At 38.2% G+C, this 22,184-nt stretch overlaps 1 protein-coding gene across 1 annotated transcript; it reads left to right on the forward strand.

The window, feature by feature from the left end:
• Nucleotides 1-10,334: 10,334 nt before the first annotated feature.
• Nucleotides 10,335-15,906, forward strand: LOC307055681 (macrophage metalloelastase-like; the record flags this gene model as incomplete). Its single annotated transcript, XM_079707858.1, is given in 9 exon segments — nt 10,335-10,553; nt 10,557-10,579; nt 11,113-11,261; nt 11,359-11,432; nt 11,436-11,484; nt 14,323-14,484; nt 14,669-14,693; nt 14,787-14,890; nt 15,806-15,906. Coding segments are annotated over 9 exon segments (879 nt in total). The 5' UTR covers nt 10,335-10,361.
• Between the last annotated feature and the right edge of the window lie 6,278 nt (nt 15,907-22,184).

Consider the following 22,184-nt stretch of genomic DNA (forward strand, 5'->3'; position numbering starts at 1 on the left):
AGCTCCCGGGTCTCAGCCTTGGTTGGACCTGGCCCCGCCTCTGTGCGTAGGTCGCCGGAGGGCGTCCGTTCTTCGCTCAGACAGGACGGGTTTAAAGGAGCCGCTGATTCGGGGGCTCTGGCTCACTCAGGCAGAGGGGAGGGAGGGGCGCGCAGTGTGGGGCGGGCCTGCGGCGGCAGAGGCCGGCGTGACGTTGCACCAGCCCGAGTCGCTCCGTGCGCTTTCCCGGGAAAGCCGTCCCCGAGTTCTGGGACCCCGGCAGTGGCGGGGTGCACAGGCTCCCCGGAAGGCGGGGCGGACAGTGACCTGCGCTCGCACACAGGCCCCGCGGCGGCGGCAGCAGCAGCCCCAGCGTCCCACGCCCGTCTCCGGGGTCCGCGCCTTTAGCTGCGGCTCGCGCCCGTCTCCGGCGCTTCCCCAAGCAGCCCTCTTAATACCCTCTCCTCGCGCACCAGGAAACAAAAGGGAAGAAAAAGTCTCTTGCCTCTTCAGCAGCTCCAGACCCTTTCCCCGGACTCCCTCCGGGCTAGCCGTGGTGCACTAACCCCTTCAGGCTCTCTTCCTGCCGCCAGCCCCAGTCCTCTCCCTGCGCTCCGACTGAAAGCCGATACCCGAGCCTCAGCTCCCAGCCCCGCCCACCCCGGCGGCCGAGCAGACAAGCGTCTCGGGCTGGTGTGTGCCTGAGGGCACCGATCCTCTGTGCCGGAATCTCTCCGCTTTGCCCTCCACACCCCTGTTGCTGTGCTCTCCTCCGCTACTCCGAAGCTTTCCCCCTCCGCCACCTGCAGTCTCCGCCCTCGAAGGGGCTTCTAGTGTGTGGAAACCTTTCCTCCTTCACGGCTCCCTCCCACTGGTGCAGGTCCCGTCCCTATCCTATTGTCTTCGTTTATTCTTTTTTCTTTTGCCCTACCCAGGTATGTGGGGAGTTTCTTGCCTTTTGGGGGGTCTGAGGTCTTCTGTCAGCGTTCAGTAGGTGTTCTGTAGGAGTTGTTCCACGTGTAGATGAATTTCTGATGTATCTGTGGGGAGGAAGGTGATCTCCGCGTCTTACTCTTCCGCCATCTTCCTCCGGGGCTCTCACAAACCTTCTATAACATCCTTTTTCTTTTTTTTTTTTTTTAACATCCAGATTTTGTCCTATGTTCTCTCTCACTCTCTTTCTCTCTCTCTATCTCTATTTTTACCTCTATCTCAACTTCTTTAGGACAAAATTACTTTCTTTTCCCTTAACAAAATACATTTCCATTCCTTATAACTTTTTAAAGATTTCCTTGTACATGAAAATGATTTTCTTATTAATTTTTGTAGTTTTAATTACATTAATTAGAATTCTTAACACGTAGAAACCCTAATATCTAGTGAAAACTAAGAGGTAAGCAATTGTGAACTGTTTGTTATACCAGTATTTTTTGATTAGCAAACTTATGAATACATTTCACAATTTTTGGAAGCATACATTTCCTCAGCACATATTTTTTTCAATGTGGTATAAAACGTGTTTACTATAAGACCCAGACATCTTCAGATTTTCTCTAATAAGACAAAAATAAGTAAAAGACTTGTTTAGCTATTAATGTTCAGTATTTTGTCTTATCTGGAAGTTATCTAGATAGTCAATGAATTCCCATCATTTACCTTAACTTGGTTAGCAAAACTCTAAAGTTTTAAGTTACCAAAAGATTTGGAAAGCATTTTTTAAGTCCTGTTCCATTTATGTCTATCTAAATCATTTGTTCCCAACAATTATGTTTAGATTACTCATGAAAATTTCATGAGATATTAGACAAAGTCAGTCACTATCCCAAGCTATTTTACTTGCTGACAAGTTTTGTAACAGAGATAACATAAACTTATTTAATTCTTGGCAAACCTAAGTAAAATAAAAGTTTTATATTTATTGTTGATAACTTTAAAGACATGCCTATTTTAATTAAACCAACAAGTGTTTATTTACTAAAGATTAATCCTAGATCATGTGAGCTTGAAAAACATTTGGGTTTGTTTATATTTTTGAAAACATTTTTTTAAGATCTTGTTTGTTTTAGCCAATTAAATAGTTTTTTAATAAATTAATTTTGTCAGTCCCATTCAGAGGTAGAAAATTACCATATCTATAACATATATGTACACATACACACACAAACAGAGACTCTTAGCTCTTATTTAAAAACTTTACCCATAATCAGGTGCAATACAAAAATTACTAGTTTGTGAGCAATAATTGGAATAAATTAAGTTTATTCACGTGGATTGCTTAAGTCTTATTATTTGTGGGGAGTACTTTTAAGATTTATATTTGTCTTTGGCAAGCAATCTTAAGGAAGTTGTGATTTAGCATTTGTGTTTTAAAAGCCCCTTTTCCTTTTTTTTTTTTTTTTTTTTTGCTCGGCAGGGGTCGGGGGGTAGTGAGGAGGAGATGTTCAAGTTCTACTGATCAAATTAACCAGGCTCAGACTCAGACGATTGTGGGTTGTGTTTACATTCCTGATTTTGTAGAGCTCTGCAAGCCAAAGACGATTGCTTCTGTTCACACTTGAACATTAGCTTCCAGCTTCCACCTCACACTGTGGGCTCAGGCAACCCTGCTAGCGTCCTTTAGCATGTTCAATTAATGATGCCCAAAGGGCAGATTTACATGCCCTGCTTTACAATATCAGGCAGGGGAAAGTTCTCCAGTGAGACACAATGTCCATCCCCACAATACAATCAAGCAAAAGAGATGTAACCACTTTATATAAAGCCCATTCAAATACACCAACTTTCCTACAAACAGTCACATCAATTCTAACAACTCTTATAATATCTAACCATAGCCTCTGCTAGGACCTTATCAACAAATCTCAGTCTTACAATTCTGAGTAGGGGAAGCATTCCCAGCTAGACATAACATCCATTCCCATAAAATACTCAGGCAACGTTGACATAACCTTTTCACATAACATCTGCTCAAACATTTCAGCCTTTATAATCCTATCAACCCTTGCACTTTGACTTTTTCTCAATCTAACAGTAGCTTAAATCAGGGTTCCACCAGTGGATTTTGGTACCACAGCTCATAAGTCTCCCACATCAAGAAGTCCTTAAAACTTCTCTCCATCCCCAAGCCATTTTACCCATTCCTTATGTAAAAAGCCTTTGGTCTCAGTGAGAAGTCAGGCCAAGGGACCTAGGCCCTTTTGTCAATCTTTAACTTTGTTAATTGGCCTAACTGTTGTCTCCAAGCAATCACAGGTCAGGTTTTTCATTGTAATTTTTGCCTTCCAGTTTCTAAAGTTTCTCCAAACTGGGGTAGATCAAGTGAACTTGTTTCGGGCCCTTTAATGTTGTGGGGACAAATAAGGGGTCACTTTGGCCCACCCAACCTTAGGTAGTACTGTATTAAAACTTTTATTTAAACCCCATCAATGTCTGTTGTACTTATCCCGTTTCTTAATAACCATCTAAAGACTTCCACCCTGCTGGGATGAGTGCCATGACTCTTTCCTTTCTGATTCTCCTTTGGGCTACATCTTTCAATATGTGCTTTATTTACCTTATTTCTAAATAACCCTTAAAATGTTTCCACTTTAGGGCTTCCCTGGTGGCGCAGTGGTTGGGAGTCCACCTGCCGATGCAGGGGACGTGGGTTCGTGCCCCGGTCCAGGAGGATTCCGCGTGCCATGGGGCAGCTGGGCCCGTGGGCCATGGCCGCTGGGCCTGCGCATCCGGAGCCTGTGCTCCGCAGCGGGAGAGGCCACAGCAGTGAGAGGCCCCGCGTACCGCAAAAAAAAATTCCACTTTGTTGAGAAGAGTCCCTTGATTTCCCATCAGCTGTGTCCCATTATCTTTTTAATTAACCTAATGTTTTCGTTAGTACCTGTAAGACCCAGTAGGGGAAGCTAAGACCAAAAATTCAATTAGGCTTCCTGAATTGGTTTTTCTTTTTTTAGGGGAGTTCTTAAGATTAGCCATTACATTTATTTGTATCCACCTTTTAATTTGATCTTTCCATAGGTACAAATAAAACGGTTGTTTATGATGAGAGCTCTCTAAAAATTTACCAATTTTAAAGTTTTTCCAATTCAAAGGATCTGGTTATTGAAAAGCAGGATCTTAATAACAATTCAGACCAATAAGGCTTTTTATGGCTTAACCAAAGACAAAAGAGGTATCCCATAAGATCCAGAAAGTTTACTCCCCAAAATAGCCTAGGAAAGCAAAGACCTTTGCTGCATAGGCAGTAAGGATGCTGTAGTGCCAGCACTAACAAAGCAACAAGGTTGAGATGATAAGGGCCCCTTATGGACGGGACCCCTATGACAAACTCCCCTGATGGCTGGCATAGTCAGACAAAGAATGCTTAGCTGTCAGTCACAAACCCAAGTTATTAGCTGTACTTCTGACCAACTGCCTATTCTTGGATCCACAACCTATTTGGCTGCCTGCCATATGTATGCTGCAGAAGGAAGTACATACGTCCTTTGGCTGGCAGAGACCAGAGACAATATGCTCACTGATCATAAAGCCAAGCACTCAGTACATGAACAACAGGAAAGGAAAAACTTCTTCTGGTTTTTCTTATGTGCATATTAACAGCTTTAGCTAAGTCTTGGGTTTTGGGGGGCATTAAATTATTTCATAAATATGCCCTAGATTACCCCTGATTTGAGTACATGCATAGAAAAGAGACTGACTGCTGCAGAAATGTGAGCCATGTCTGTGCTAGGTCCAGTGGTATCACCTCCATGTTTTTATTATGATTCATTTAAAGTTAAACACCTATTGATTGACTGTCTAGTAATACTATTGCTTTGTGTTATTTGAAGTCTCAAAAAGGGTCCACAATGATTGCTAAAACATAAAATTTATACACTTTGTGGAAAAGTGAGACAAAACATTTAGACAATTATACTTAAAGTATAATCAACATCATCATCATCATAACAGCAACAACAACGTAGTACATCCCTTATGTAGAAAGGATCATGTTAGGTAGCCTGTATATGTAGTTTATATGAATCTTAGTGCAGCTGTGTCAGATATAATGCATCATATCCTTGTAGTGCTGCTGTGAAGTGAAGCCCTGTTCTTCATGACACAAAGAACCTATAGATCCCCCCATCGTTTCCAGCATTGGCTCAGTTTAGGAAAAAACCCCTCTCTTCTCAAAGCATAGCCAGTTTAGTGATTGAAGTGTTAGGAAAGAAGTCAGAATGTGAATAATGTACTCAGGGTCACAAATGTTGAGGCAAGAAACAGAGTTGGCTAACAGCTTGAAGGAAAGTAGAGAAATAAAGGAAAAAATAATTCAGTGATTTAAAACTTCTCTTGCCTCACTCTTGAAAAGAATTATGCATATTCTCTTTGATTTGTTCTCTTCTTTCTAGCCATTGATTTGTTTTTTCTGTGAGTTGATCTAACCCACAAACACATTTGGTAAACCCTTTGTGAGAATGTCACTATTTTTCACTGACACAAAGTTCAACAGGCTTACCTCAATGATCTAAATAGTTCTATGATCTAAACAATGTTTCTGAAATCCAGATCTCTTGGCTTTATGGATGTCTTCTAGAATATGTAATTTTTATCAGCCCTCTGGTGAAATGCCATGTCAGAACAGGCAGAACTGGTGGCATGGGCCATTTACTAACCCAGCAATGTAGAATACACACTACTATAGGACATATATTCTCAGTGGGGGTGATATCATTCCCAGGTGGGTGGAAATTGGTTACTGTGGACAAAAGCATCTTATTTTTTTATGTATAAAGGACAGATATGCATACTGTACATAAACAGGTATATATCTCTGATATTGAAATTTCATACGGGAAATGTCTAAAATGCCCCTTTTGGGGAGGCAATAATGAAAGAAATGTTGAGAAACACTGCTCTAGGTGTCACCAAAGAAAGAGAACCAACATTTATGGACAGGCTATTAATGTGCCAGGCATACTGCTGAGCAGTTTCATGCATCATCTGTTTTAATCCTTCAAATGATCACTTATGGATGAGGAAAATGAGCTTAAGTACCTTACCCAAAGCCACACAATTGGTAGGTAACATAGCTGAAGTTTGAGGCCAAGTCTGTTTCCAAAGCCTCACTCTTCCTGTTAAACCCAGTTTCAAAGTCAAACCAGTTCAGTTATCTGAGTCATTATCTCTACCCTTAGGCACTTACTTTGTTGTTGGAAAGCCCAGGAAAATAGACAATTGACTAACAATACATATGTGTATATCATCACGTTGTCTCTACCTTGGGATGTACACATAGGACATCTGCTTCCTGTTGCATTTTTGTCTTATTTGATAGTTGTTTGAGGGAGAACCATTTGCTGGGGGAAGAAAAGGGACAAGTAAAAGGAATCACTGCTACCATTACCTTCTCTATTTCCTCCCTCTACTTCTCTGGGCTGCACCCAGTGTGATCGACCTCACTGCCAAACCCTATACCTTCCATGTTTTCACCAGTGTTCTACACCTTCCCCCTTGGGAGGAATGTCATGGGGTTAGGGAACCCACGGACACAATTGTGGGCTGAGAACTAGTTTGGAAGGCAGTGGGTTTCTAACTAGTTACTCCAACAATCTGCCTTATGGACAGCCATGTAGCAGTTCCATGTAGGATCAAGTTCCAGTTGATTCTGGAAGAAGGTGGGAGAGGACTCTAAGAGCCATCTCCACCATCAACACGAGCACTTCCCCAGCCTGTTTGTGCTTCTTTGCTGGGTGTAGATGCACTTCTGGTTGAAAATGGTTACTTAGGCTAACTTTTCTCCCATATGGAAAAAGTTAGCTGGTCTAGACCAACCATGGCTTGACCAACATACAGAGACAGTGGTAAAAGGAGAAGGCAAAGAATGAACATTTATGGAGTTCTCATCATAGGAAAGTAGGTGCTTTAATGGAGTATGTCATTTATTCTTTACAAAACTTCAATACTATTCCCATTTTACATATAAAGAAAATGAGGCATGGGAAAGTTAACTTGTCTAAGTCCATACAACTGGGTAGGGTGACTCTAAACATTATGCTTTTCAGAGGTGCTCTGGGTCAATTCCTGGGAGCCTTGGCAACAAAGGCACCTTAGCAGCAGGACAACGCCCAGACCAAGGCAGGGAAGAGATGTACAGAAGATGAGTCTCCAGAGAGAAGACCAGTACTGCCACTGCCCAGAGGATCCAGGTTCACCTACAACATTCCCAGGACTGTCTGGTTACTTCTGGCCCCTACAATGACAAAGGGGACAACCTGACTTTAACTAAAAAGATTGAGGGTATTATAGTATCATTTTTATAGTGTTTGCAGTAGTAAGTTACCCATAAAGAGATAGATATCTGAAGAAAAATCAAAGTGATATGGGACAAAATAATGTATATTGTAGCAATAAGTCAGGAAAGAGGAGAACTCCCAGAGGTCTTATTAGGCAATTCATTTCCCTTTTCCAGATTCCCATTTCTTCATCCATAAAAGAAGTTTAACTAGCTGAAATTTTCTTCCTGCATGAACAGACTATTGGTGAAGAGGTCAGCTAAGGGATTTCTTTGTATATTTGGGGAACATTTCTCCTTCTTGGTCCTTACTGATGACCACGTTTTGATTTGCCTCAGTATCTCAAGCATGACAACAACCAGCTGAAGGTGATTAAATCAGGGATATACCTTAGAATGTGCTGGTGTTTGTTAAGAAGGAAACAATATAATAGAGCTTTAGATACTTTTGGAAGCTTTGGGTTATAAAATCTGCCTTTTAATAAGGAAGCTCAGTGCAAGTCCTCCCTTGTGAGGAACTCTGATCTAGGCTACTTTCTGAACGTTCATAGATATGCTCGTTTTCACCTAAAGAATTGCCAATGACCCCTAGATTATCATTTCACTCAGTGTGTCCCCTGGAAGCCACGTCTCTGATGGGACTCTCGGCTTCCATCCTGGGCCTAGATCATGATCTTATTGTAGCTCGTTCTACCACAGGAGATTGGTCTGGGCATGTAGCTGATCTCCCTTTCTCATCCTCATTACCAGCCTCTTTTAAATGTCTTACGTAAGAGTGCAGTAAAGGAAGGAAGATACCAAATCACTGAATCTTTAAGATGTGTCAGGCATTAGGCTATATAATTTCCCCTATAAGTTAAAGTCATTCTTATAACAACTCTTGAGATAGCTGCTATTATTGTTCCAATTTTACAAATGAAGAAATTAAGTCTTAAAGAGATGACAATGATTGCTCAAGGTCATAAAGTGATGGAGCTAAATTCTAAAGCAGATCAACTTGACCCTAGACCCTCAATTTATGACCACTGACTGCAATGTTCTCTGTCCAAAGGGACCCAAATTACCCATTTGGGACATTTGATGAGCAAAGACCCAGAGACCATTAAAATTGGGGTGTCATTTTCTATTTTTAGCAACCTGTCAGTGAGGACATTCTTTCACTTCCTTTGTATCTTGGGCAGCTTTAACCATGCATCTTACATCCTATACTTTCTAGACTTCTTGAAAGTCTTCCGAGAACCAGATTCTTTCCTGCTGTGGATAAGAACAGTTCTGTATGCTTTCAGAGAGGTTTAGGAGCACAATCTCTTGTGTAATGATTGCTCCCATAAAGGAAGTTTACTACTGATGTCTTTAGGCCCTATTCTCCACCTAGATTCATTCACATATATTTATTGAACACCTACTAATTTTAAGGTAGTTTTAGGCACCAGGAATACAGTGGAGGGCAACACTGACTGTCCCTGTCCTCACCAACCCCTCCCATATTTTCTAATAAATCCCATTTTCCATGATTTATAGCTAAACTGTCATACTCCTCTTATAATTCTCCAGTTAAATTCAATATTTGAAAGGATTACCTTACAATTCTATATTATCTTCCTCTTCATGAATCCTAGAGTCACATCTGGTTGCAAACTTACAGTGCATGACGTTGTCCTTTGAGGCCAAGGGGAAAAGAATAAATATTAATGAGCACCTGTAAAATGTGTTGTACTTATTACACATCGCTTCCTTTAATCGTCATAAAAGCATGAGGAGGCAAAAGTTATCATTCCAATTTTCAGATGAAATACCTGAAAATCCTAGAGGTTAAATCACAGAGCTTGAAAAAGGCAGAGTATGGAGGTAGATACCAGGTGCAATGCAGACGACCCCCTTTCCTTCCTACTTAAGAAGGAAATCATTCACCTTAGAGCCCCAGCCTCAGGGAAATCCTGGGGAGCAGCCAGCATTTCCCAGGCCTTGAAGGTGGGTCAGAGTAATGACTGAATCATAACACACTGTTTTGTACATCCCCCACCCCCCAGACTCTTCACATAGAGTCAGAAGGGAGCCCAATTGCTTGCATTTCTGTCTTTGTAATTTATTCCTGAGTCTTAAATGTTTTCAGTCTTCAAACATTCTCTATTGACTGAGAGACAGATACTGTGTTAATGGGACCATTAGGGAGGAGGTTGAGCTGATCGGCAGACAGATAGGTTCCAGAGGCAAACTTTTGCTATCTCCCAAAGTTGAAGTGTTGACCTTCATGCTACCAACATGAAGGAGGAAATGATATTTGCCTCTGGAATCTCTCTACCCAGCTATGCAGTTGGGATTAGGCCTCAATTTAGATGCCTGAAGATCTCAAATTATAGAAAGAAGATCTAAGCCTCCACAATACAGAGAAAAAACATCAAACACCATGCTGTTGTAAACTTTTCCTTTCTAAACAGGGAATCTCTATATTACAGTTCTCTAGGGAGCTAAATTCAGCTTAGAGAGTATTTTTCTATTCTAACAAAAGAACTTTATCTAACTTCTTAGATTTAGTTTTTTTAAAAAAGCATATTTCACTTATAATAAATATAAGGAAAGTATTATAGTGAAAGTTCAGATCCTGAACTTCCTAAAAATGTATTTTTAAGTTATTTTCATATTTTAGGTGCTTAATATTTCTCATATAATGGTTTATTTTATAAGGTAGATGGAAGTTGTGGCTTATTTATTTTGAAGAAATATACTCTGAGTTGTCTGAGTGAGGGATGAGTTTGATGCTAATTGACCCATTGATGGGTTAGATATTAACTGACCCACTGTTGGTTCTAGAATAAGGTCATACATGTGTTTGCATTTTTTTGAGATAAATCAAAGGATGATATCAACTGTGAGTCATGCAATGAATTTCGTATTTACAGAGCCTGGCCTAAGAGCTATATAAAGAGAGACATTTAAGGAACTTGTACTGAAAAGGAACAGGATAAATTGGGTTAACCCTTGCCTTAAAAAACATCAGTGTGCATTTGAGTTATAAATACAGAGCTCCAACAGAAACCTTTCCACATAAAATAATGTATTAATAAATATATATTTTTTCCAGAGGTACTTGGTAACCTTTTATAGCCTTGAGATGGAAACAACTCCAATGACAAAAATGGAAGTCAATAGGAACTTCATAGAAGATAAAATCCAGGAAATGCAGCAGTTCTTGGGGCTAAAAGTGACAGGGCAACTGGACACGTCTACTCTGGACATGATGCACAGACCTGGATGTGGAGTCCCCGATGTTCATAATTTCAGAGTAATGCCAGGGAGGCCAGTCTAGAAGAACCGTTTGATCACACACAGGTATAACATCATAGCCAAGTATTTTTCTAATTCCTCCCAGGTCTACAGGAATCCTCCCTCAATTGTTAACACTATTCCTGTGTAATAGTGTCTCTAGAGGGAGGATTGTTCACTCAGTGGAGTTTTTGGGCTTGTCAGTCCAGAGCAGAGTAGAAAGGCTGTAAATAAAAGGAGAATAAAGCTGAATCTACGATAAATAAGAGGCAAGAGAAAATTTTATGGATTACTTAGATGAATAAATGCAGAAGTCTGGGAGCAGGGGCAAAAAGCATAAACATCTACAAATGTAAATCCTTCATAATGATGACCCGTAAATCATAAATGAGTAGAAATCAAGTTAGATTCTGTTTAAGGACTAAGGTGTCCAATGATACATATTTCTGTAGCTAATGAAGCAAGTTTTTCTCATCTGGCCTATTGATTTATGAAATGCTTCATTCTCAAATGATGTTAGCAGAAATGAAGTATTGTAATAAGACAAAATTAACACATGGTTTCCTTGTATTTTTGTCTCTGTTGTTCTGCTGGTAAAGAATTAGCAATTACACTCCTGACATGAAGCCTGAGGATGTTGACTATGTCTTCCAGAAAGCTTTTCAAGTATGGAGTGATGTGACCCCACTGAAATTCAGAAAGATTAATGCAGGCAAGGCTGACATCATGATACAATTTGCATTTGGAGGTAGAGAACTTGGACTTACCTCATCTGTTTCATTTGGCATGACTTATAGCATATATAGATGTACTAATTTTCTTTTTCTTTTTTTTCTTTTAATAAGCACATGGAGACTTCAGTTCTTTTGATGGCAGAGGGGGAATATTAGCCCATGCTTTTGGACCCGGACCTGGTATTTGAGGAGATGCACATTTTGATGAGGCTGAAATCTGGACTAAAAGCTACAAAGGTAGGTTCCCCAAACCCCAAAACAATAGGAAAATCCTAACAAATTCTAAGCTATATCTTGTTTTTGAAAGGCTACATTCTAAGAAAGGATTATAAGATAGGAAAACTTCTTATGATTAAAATTTTTGCCACGAAATAAAAATTTAACACTGTTTCAATTTCACTGTCTATAAATGGAGCATATTGGACTAGGTTATTTTAAAGGTCAGTTCTAAGAATCTATGAAGATAAATTAATTTATTAGTATAAATTCAGGAACATTAAGAACCATAGTATGGAAAGAAAAAAGCCATTATTTAGGGAATCAGTTTTTGGCAGTACAATCCATAAACTTGAGCAAACACAGATACTAATTCTGTGTATGCCAACAATCCTAGGATAGAGGTGATCATTTGCATGATTCATTGTATGCTGACAATCTCTTAGATTCATAGTGACACATAAAGATGAAATTATATTATAGAGAATTTAGAGATCCTTATAAAGAAACACAAGTTTATAGGTCATGTCGTCTCTTGTGATTCTGGGATAAAATTTTCAGAATGCCCAATTGATCATTTAGCAATGATCTTGTTAAAGATCAGTATAAATACCTGTGTGTATTTACAGAGGATCTATAATTCATCATCCATCCCAGACAGTTGGGGGATGAGGATAACTAGTATCCCCTGTTATTTAGAGAAGTCACTATCCACCAGAAAATTCAAACCATCATATCAGAAGCCTTCTTAATCTTTCTATTAGAAATTCTAGATTATATGGCTGACTCATGTGGAAAGTAAATGAAGAGAAAATCATCAAGAATATGCTCTACTTAGCTTTCCCCCCTCTCTTGTTGATATTGCATGCATTGGATGGAGATATTTTTATAGACCAGAAAGGCTATTTGTTTTAGTCTGACACGTGGCCTAAGCTTATGAAATCCTTGATTGAGAAGTGAAATTTTTCACTATCAAAAGACAAATGATGTAGGATTAGGTCCTTGCTGAACCTCAAATCTTTAGTAGACATGTTAAATTTTATCCAAGAGTATTTGGGGTTTGTAATCTCTTCATCTGACAGGAGAAACTTATTCTGGTTAGCCTCGCAGAATTTTTAAAATTCTAAAGAAACTTAGGAAAGTCATTTAATACAGATCTTTACAGATAGAGAAAAGAGAATGTTAGTGGCTACCGTGTGAAAAAGCTGGGACCAGAACATTTATTTCCTAGCTCTTGTCTTAGCCCAGTGTATACTTTCTACTTGCCCATGTTGCCTTATTTTAAATTGTTTGATTCTAAACTTTCAAAAATTTAAATTATCTATGAAAATTCTAACTTAAAATACTTATTCTTAGCCTAATTTTGACACAGTAAATTAAATGAACAAGTCCCACCATCTTTGCTGAGCTTCTATTAAGGTGTGAAGTGATGGGGGTGCTTGGATTCAGAGATGAAAAAGACACAGTCCTTTCAGAAGCCCACAATCTAAAAGGAAAGAGAACACAAACAAAAATCCATTATTTTGAGATGAGAACCAATGGTGATCTTTTGTACAAAGTAGTATAGGAATTGGGAATAAGATAAATTCAGGTTTAGGCTAAATTGTAAAATGTTTTGTTTACTCTTCCCAGTCTTATGCAGAGTGGAGAGAATCAGGGTTTGCTTCTTCTTTCTTGTTATTTGAGAGAAGCGAAAGCATCCCTGAGTTAGTTACTAGACCCGTGTGTTACAGGGAATGCTTGGAAGATTTGTGTTCCTAGACATCCCCCCAGAGAGGTGTGAACTCTTTGTTCACCTTGGGTTCTGGAGAGTATTTCAAGATCAGGCTCTGTAGCTAAGTGGTGTGTGCCCCTGGGAAGTTAGCTCTGAGCTTCAATTTTGCTATAGAAAAAGAAAGACCAAAATGAATGCATTAGGTTAGAATGAAGATTAAAAAAAATAACAGTCAGGAATTTTCAAATCTTCTGAGAATTAGGAAATTTGAGAGAAATGACACCCCCCTGTCTCTTACCTACAAAGGTGCATCCTTTGAGACATATATAAAAAAAAATGAACAGGCATGACTATAACTTGGTAGTGTAAATATGTCTAAATTATAAATATAGTCTCTTTGATTTCATTTAGAATCATGTATAGGAAAAGGATGAGCCAAGGAATTTTTAGAGCCAAGAAATTTGGATTTGAATCTTGGCTCAAGCACTAATTTGGTCAGTTAATCTTACTGATACTGTGTCCTCATCTGAAAATAGAGAACACGATGGCTTTCTTTGGGTTGTATAAGGCTTAGATATAATGTGGTGTATTTCTCAGTGACTCATAGCACCTGGAACTTAATATGGCCTTAGATTTGGGTTTTGTAAAGGATGGTTACTAAAGACTTTTCTATATCCAGTGAAGCCTGATTAAGAGTAAAAGCAGAACGGGTCATGTGGGTTGAGAATTATTTAGAAGCAATGAACCCAGCAGTGAGTTATTCCAGAAATTTAAAAAATAGAATGTATTTCATTTGTCTGATAGTGCAGTGGTCCTTAACCAGAGGCAATTTTGCCCCAAGAGGGCATTTAAAAATGTGTGGAGACATTTTTTTTGGTTGTCAAAACTAGAAGGGGGGTGGTGCTACTTGAATTTAATGGTAAAACCAGAGATTTATAAATATCTGTAATGCACAGGACAGCCCTGACAGCAAATAATTATCTGGCTTATAATGTGCCAAGGTTGAAAAAACTTGTGCATGAGGGAGGGGAAATAAGTAAAGTATTGCCAAATGTTTCCCTTTTCATTGTGTCAGATGTGTCACTATTTTCTAGATGTCAATATATTTTGCTGTTCTTTCCTTCTTTTGATTGGTTTCCTCTTAGGCACAAACTTGTTCCTAGTTGCTGTTCATGCGCTTGGCCATCCCTTGGGTCTTGGCCATTCCAAAGATCCAAAGGCCATAATGTTCCCCACCTACAGATATACTGACTACAACACATTTCACCTCTCTGCTTTTGACATACATGGCTTTCAGTCTCTCTGTGGTGAGTTGAACTTCTTTACCATTTTGCCAAATAAAGATATGCATTCATTAATAATTTCATACTATCTGCATTTGGATAAAACTTTAATATCTATCTTCTCTTTGAGTCCTATAGAAACTTGGAGTAAATGAGTGAACTGTTTAGGTCCTTGGTTTTCTTATGGGTGAAGTTTAAACCCTTTCAGGAAGAGCCTTTCAGGAGATAATAAGGTGGGTTTTGTGATTCATAATCATGAAATGTCAAACTTAATGTCTGGAAATCCATTTTCTGATGCAGTTTCTGCTGGTTATTTCTTTGCTCAGGTACAATGAGAGAAGACAATCCATGGACCTTGGTTATCCCAAATTGATTATCACATACTTCCCAGGAATTGGCCCTAAAATTGATGCAGTCTTCTATTACAACAGTAAGTAGATTAGGAAACCATGAAAATACTAGAAATTCCTTTTTAAAATACTGAACTGATTATAAAGCCTCTAAGATCAGAGAACAGGGAACCAAATTAGAAAAGAAAGGACTCTTCAGTTCTCCATAGGGTCACAGTGAGAAAATCCACTATGTGTCTGGCTCAGAATAGGTGGGCTAGAAGAAAGAGTGAGGTGGAACCAATGGTGTATTTCTGCTAGGGTGGTCTATCAGACAGGGAGCATATGATTATTGTCACTTCCATGTGTCTGAGTCTCTGGAATTTCTGAACACATCAAGCTGCACAGTACATGTGAGTGAGCATATAGAAGCTAAAATTCAGACAAGCAGGAGTGTTTTGTATGTTTTTATATCTTGAGTTCTTTACCTTACTTTCAGTCCTTTCCACCCTTCATGGGCTCTCATGGACTGGGGCTGAGAGTGGGATGAAAGAAGCTTGAGTTTGTTTGAGTTTGTATTTGTGAATGTCTTCAAGCAAGGTCAGTATAAGCAAAATTGCTTGGGCCAAGATATTTTGGGTTTTATTCCCACCCCCGTGTCTTGTTTACTTTCCCCATCAAAGCTTCTATGTACCCTACCTGAGCCCACTCTCCTCTCTTCCACTCTGAGTTCTCCACCTGGAGTGTGACTTTTCAAAATCATTTTTATTTTAAGAGTCGGCTTTAAAGACCAAACAACCTTCTCAATAAAGTTAATGAAGATATTTATGGTGAAATGACTAGAAGTAGGAAGAGATCTGGGGGCAGGATACCTAGCCAAGGGACCCAAAATTTATAATCTTGAATTGGACTTTATCTAATCTAGATAACCTATAAAAACACAGATCTGTTATCTTTCTTTTTTTTAAAAGAAATACAAGCAGCGAATTAAACTATTTATTTGTTTTCATTTTTAGGACACTACTATTTCTTCCAAGGATCTAACGTACTTGAATATGATGTCCTATCCCATCATATCACCAGAAGGCTGAAAAGCAATACCAAGCTATGTTGTTAGGAGTGATATAATTAATGGTGTTTGTCAATTCACATCTGTTTAACAAGTACTTATTGCATATTTGCTATGTGCCCAGTACCATTACATGGTGATAGGTATCATAAGGTAAGGTAAAATCTATAGGCCATAGATAAATGATTATATAGGTAAGTGATCATATAACATACATAATAAGAGTCTTCAAATTTGAAAACCCTCATTGTCAATTTTTACTGGCCTCTACTACTAAATTTGAAAAGAGACACCTTCAAAGGCCAAAAGAATATCTTGTTTTCTAACATCCTTGAACTGAGAAATTATAATTATTTCTTTGGCTTAGCTAAATCAAGAAATGATTAGTTTCTATAACAATTAAATGTTTCAGGTAGGGTATCATTTTAGTTATTTTGGAGTAAAAACAGACTATACTTAGAATTTTTAAAATGATAATTAGTGGAAGTAATATATAAGTAAATTATATAATTATGGTGATAATGTAATTTTATTCTGTTGTCAGTGTTGATTTTTCTAATATCTTTTATAATATATACATTTTGCTCAAATCAAAACTTTGAAAGTAAGTATTTGGTTTTTAGGAATTTTTTTCTTGAAAAATAGAATGTGTTTTGAAAATAATTCTGGACTTACTCCTAAATAAAATAAGCCTCTACATTGCTGTACCAAAGTATGAATAAGAGATAAGGCAACCAGAAAAAGGAAAAGGTTATATTTGTTTTGGCCACTTGTCTAAGGCCACCTGAATCCTTGTTCTCAAGTCCAGACAGCATTCTCCAGACTACATACAACCCCAAGGGCACCTACAGTGTATGAACACAAGACTGGAGAGAAGAAGGAATGAAATGGGAACTTCCCATTCCACTAAAATTTTCATCACAGCTCATGTCAATTTTCTCCATGACCTTGACACACATTCTCCCTCTCTGGATTACACACATATTAAAGCACTCACTAATACCTTATGGGTCTGTGGAATGCTTGTAGCTTTCTATATATTTTCACACCATTGCTGATTGATATACTCAAGATCCAAGAAATGGTCAAGCTCATTTCAGCTCAAATGATCTTTTCTGACTAGTGCAAAAAACTGAGATCAGGGGAAATATGAGGATCAGAAGGATAGGGATGGAGAGTGTGGGCCTTCATAAGTTAGACCCATTCTCACATATGTGCTCTTTCAGTATAATAATACTAGAGTTGCCTTTACAAGGATTAGGATCAACTTACCCTTGGAAGAAATGTTATTTCTCCACAGAAAGAGGTGGGATCTATACAGAGTAAGCATTACAGAAATTGAAGGGAGTCCCCTGGAGTCTGTTGATGAATACTAAGTTGCATATACACCACAAAGGGCTATAGACTGAACAATTCCCAGCGATAACACAGGGCTTGGAGCAGTTTGAGTTCCACCCAGCAAGAGTGGCAAGATATTGAACACCTAGGGCAATCGGTAAAGTTCCCTTAATAAGAAGACTAAATTAGCCCTAGAGTAAAGGCTACACTAAATCCACCCTAAAAAGCTTAAAATAAAACTCTGAAAAGATTAAGGTGATCTGGAAATTATTTACTACCTGCCAAAATTAAATTAAACAATTTTTAAAGTGAAAATGAAAAATCTAAGCACCTAGCAGCATAATATTCACAACGTCTAACCTGCAATAAAATGCACTGGACATGCTAAAAGGTAGCAAAATGTGACCCATAATAAGCACAGCAATTAGTCAATAGAAACTGATGCAGAAATGACAAATGATGAAATTAACAGAAAAAGGACTTTTAAAAAAGGTATAAAATTTTTCAAAGATTTAGTGGAAAACAGGGACATAATACAGAGAGAAATGAAAGATATGAAAAAGAAGCAAACGGAGTTAGAGCTGAAAAATGCAAATTTTCATTTGATTCATATTCAAATCTGACTTGTCATGTTCTTAGTTTCTTATTGCTTGCTCATTTTTGTGATTCTATCTTTTATTTATTTACACCTTAAATTCATTGTTGTTATAGTCTGGATTGATAATTAAAATATCAAAACACCTTGTGGGTTTAAATCTGTTATTTGCTGTTTCTATTGACTTTCAGTCCTAGAGCTTGTTTCCTTGTGTATTAGGTGAACTTTGATTGTGAGCTCAATTTTTAGAAAGCTTAATTTTCAGTAATCTAGAAGGTCTAAAAAGGGCACACTTTTTTCTTAAGAATATTGGTATATTGGCTTCTATTAGGAAGTCAGGGGATTTTTCTCATTTGGAACTACTTTGCCCCTTTTCTAGGATTTGTGGCAAAAGCCTTAGATGCAGACTTTCCACCTTACAGATTGCTTGAAATTTAGTATCCTCAAGGTCCTTCTGATAAAAGCATTTGACCTTGGGGAATTTCCTCTTTTTTCCCCATTTGTTCTTGGCTAGCTGCTCACTCATCCTTAATCTAGCTTCAGCTCACTCTGTATGAGTGTATGTGTGCACACGCATGTCTGTAGGGGAACTAGGAAAGCTCTGGAGATTTCCATTATCTTCTATAAGCCCAGGAAAGCATTGAAAAGTAGTTTTTAAGAAAGAAGCTGTTTTACAGTGAAATGACCCTTTGGAATACATCATCTGCTATACTATAGGAAATGAAGGTGTGGCTTCTCTCTTGACTTGTTACAAATATCTTGGAAGGCAGAGTTGTGGTCAGTGACTGGTTGTACAAAGACCATGATATTGATGAGTTAGAAAATTTGCACTGTGACTCATTATGTGATCCTCAGCAAATTAGTTGACCTCTTTGAATCTCAGGGAAAATACTATATACCTCTTAGGTATGTTCTGAGAATTGACATAGGTGAAGCCCCTAGCACTTAGTAGGCACTCCACTGAATCTTATCTCTTGCCATCTCAACTTCTTCTTGACCCAGAGTTCCCCAGTTTTGTTGCTTTTCTCCCCAACATGTATGTTTACATCTCAATAAATACTCTGCCCCATGTGGGTCCTCTTCCAATTTTTCCATATTTCCCTCATTCCCAACTACTAAAGACCATCCAAAGTTAGAAATACAGTCACCTAATTTTTGCCAGCACTATAAATATCTAATTGTTACAAATAATAATGTTTGTTAACTGTCTAGAAATTTATATATACATTTCTGTTACATATACCAAGCTCAAAGGTGAGACAGTTTCCCCTCCAAAGGACTAACTAAAATACAGTTGACATAAAAATTATGTTAGTTTCAGGTGTACTACATAGTGATTTGACATTTGCATACATTATGAAATAATATTCACATTAAGTTTATTTTATTTTTATTATTATTTTTATTGGAGTATAATTGCTTTACAATGCTGTGTTAGTTTCTACTGTACAATGAAGTGAATCAACGATATGTATATGTATACATATATCCGCTCCATCTTGGACCTCTCTCCTCCACCCCCCACCCCCACCTCCACCCAACTAGGTCATCACAGAGCCCCAAGCTGAGATTCTTGTTCTTTATAGCATGTTCCCGCTAGCTATCTATTTTACGCATGGTAGTGTACATATGTCAATCCTAATCTCCCAATTAGTCCCACCATCTCCTTCCCCCTATGAGTCCACATGTCCATTCTCTACATCTACGTCTCTATTCCTGACCTGAAAATAGGTTAATCTGTACCATTTTTCTAGATTCCACATATATGCATTAATATATGATTTTTTTTTCTCTTTCTGGCTTACATCACTCTGTATGACAGACTCTATGTCCATCCATATCTCTACAAATGACCCAATTTCATTTCTTTCTATGGCTAAGTAATATTCCATTGTATATATGTACCAGATCTTCTTTATCCATTCATCTGTAATTGGACATTTAGGTTGGTTCCATGACCTGGTTATTGCAAATAGTGCTGCAATGAACATTGGGATGCATGTGTCTTTTTGAATTATCGTTTTCTTTGGGTATATGCCCAATACTGGTATTGCTGGGTCATATGTTAGTTCAATTTTTAGTTCATTAAGGAACCTCCATACTGTTCTCCACAGTGGCTGTATCAATTTACATTCCCACCAAAGGGGTCCCATTTGTTTATTTTTGGTTTTATTTCCAATTCTCTAAAAGGTGGGTCAAAAAAGATCTTGCTGTGATTTATGTAACAGAGTGTTCTGCCTATGATTTCCTCTGAGAGTTTAAAAGTTTCTGGCCTTACATTTAGGTTTTTAATCCATTATGAGCTCATTTTTGTGTATGGTGTTAGGGAGTGATCTAATCTCATACTTTTCCATGTACTTGTCCAGTTTTCCCAGCACCACATACTGAAGAGGCTGTCCTTTCCCCACTTTACATTCCTGCCTCCTTTATGAAAGATAAGGTTACCATATGTGCGTGGGTTTATCTCTGGGCTTTCTATCCTGTTCCATTCATCTATATTTCTCTTTTTGTTCCAGTACCATAGTGTCTTGATTACTGTAGCCTTGTATTGTAGTCTGAAGTCAGGGAGCCTGATTACTCCAGCTCCGTTTTGCATTCTCAAGATTGTTTTGGCTATTCGGAGTCTTGTGTTTCCACACATATTGTGAAATTTTTTTTCTAGTTCTGTGAAAAATGCCAGTGGTAGTTTGATAGGGATTGCATTGAATCTGCAGATTGCTTTGGGTAGTAGAGTCATTTTCACAATGTTGATCATTCCAATCCAAGAACATGGTATATCTCTCCATCTATTTGTATCATCTTCAATTTCTTTTATCAGTGTCTTATAATTTTCTGCATACAGGTCTTTTGTCTCCTTAGGTAGGTTTATTCCTGGATACTTTATATTTTTTTTGCAATGGCAAATGGGAGTGTTTTCTTGATTTCACTTTCAGATTTTCATCATTAGTGTACAGGAATGCCAGAGATTTCTGTGCATTAGTTTTGTATCCTGCTACTTTACCAAATTCATTGATTAGCTCTAGTAGTTTTCTGGTAGCATCTTTAGGATTCTCTATGTATAGTATCATGTCATCTGCAAACAGTGACAGCTTTACTTCTTCTTTTCCAATTTGGATTCCTTTTATTTCCCTTTCTTCTCTGATTGCTGTGGCTAAAACTTCCAAAACTATGTTCAATAAGAGTGGTGAGAGTGAGTAACCTTGCCTTGTTCCTGATCTTAGTGGAAATGCTTTCAGTTTTTCACCATTGAGGACAATGTTGGCTGTGGGTTTGTCATATATGGCCTTTATTATGTTGAGGAAAGTTCCCTCTATGCCTACTTTCTGCAGGGTTTTTATCATAAATCCATGTTGAATTTTGTCGAAAGCTTTCTCTGCATCTATTGAGATGACCATATTGTTTTTCTCCTTCACTTTGTTATCATGGTGTATCACATTAATTGATTTGCATATATTGAAGAATCCTTGCATTCCTGGAATAAAGCCCACTTGATCAAGGTGTATGATTATTTAATGTGCTGTTGGATTCTGTTTGCTAGTATTTTGTTGACGATTTTTGCATCTATATTCATCAGTGATATTGGCCTGTAGTTTTCTTTCTTTGTGACATCCTTGTCTGGTTTTGGTATCAGGGTGATGGTGGCCTCGTAGAATGAGTTTGGGAGTGTTCCTCCCTCTGCTATATTTTGGAACAGTTTGAGAAGGATAGGTGTTAGCCCTTCTGTAAATGTTTGATAGAATTCGCCTGTGAAGCCATCTGGTCCTTGGCTTTTGTTTGTTGGAAGATTCTTAATCACAGTTTCAATTTCAGTGCTTCTGATTGGTCTGTTCATATTTTCTATTTCTTCCTGATTCAGTCTTTGCAGGTTGTGCATTTTTAAGAATTTGTCCATTTCTTGCAGGTTTTCCATTTTATTGTCATAGAGTTGCTTGTAGTAATCTCTCATGATCCTTTGTATTTCTGCAGTGTCAATTGTTACTTCTCCTTTATCATTTCTAATTCTACTGATCTGAGTCTTCTTCCTTTTTTTCTTGTTGAGTCTGGCTAACCGTTTATCAATTTTGTTTATCTTCTTAAAGAACCAGCTTTTAGTTTTATTGATCTTTGCTATTGTTTCCTTCATTTCTTTTTCATTTATTTCTGATCTGATTTTTATGATTTCTTTCCTTCTGCTAACTTTGGGGTTTTTTTGTTCTTCTTTCTCTAATTGCTTTAAGTGCAAGGCTAGGTTGTTTATTCAAGATGTTTCCTGTTTCTTAAGGTGGGATTGTATTGCTATAAACTTCCCTCTTAGAACTGCTTTTGCTGCATCCCATAGGTTTTGGGTCATCTTGTCTCCATTGTCATTTGTTTCTAGGTATTTTTTGATTTTGTCTTTGACTTCTTCAGTGAT

The sequence above is a fragment of the Hyperoodon ampullatus genome (assembly GCF_949752795.1).
Source record: "Hyperoodon ampullatus genome assembly, chromosome: 7".
In the NCBI taxonomy this organism is placed as follows: Eukaryota; Metazoa; Chordata; class Mammalia; order Artiodactyla; family Ziphiidae; genus Hyperoodon; species Hyperoodon ampullatus.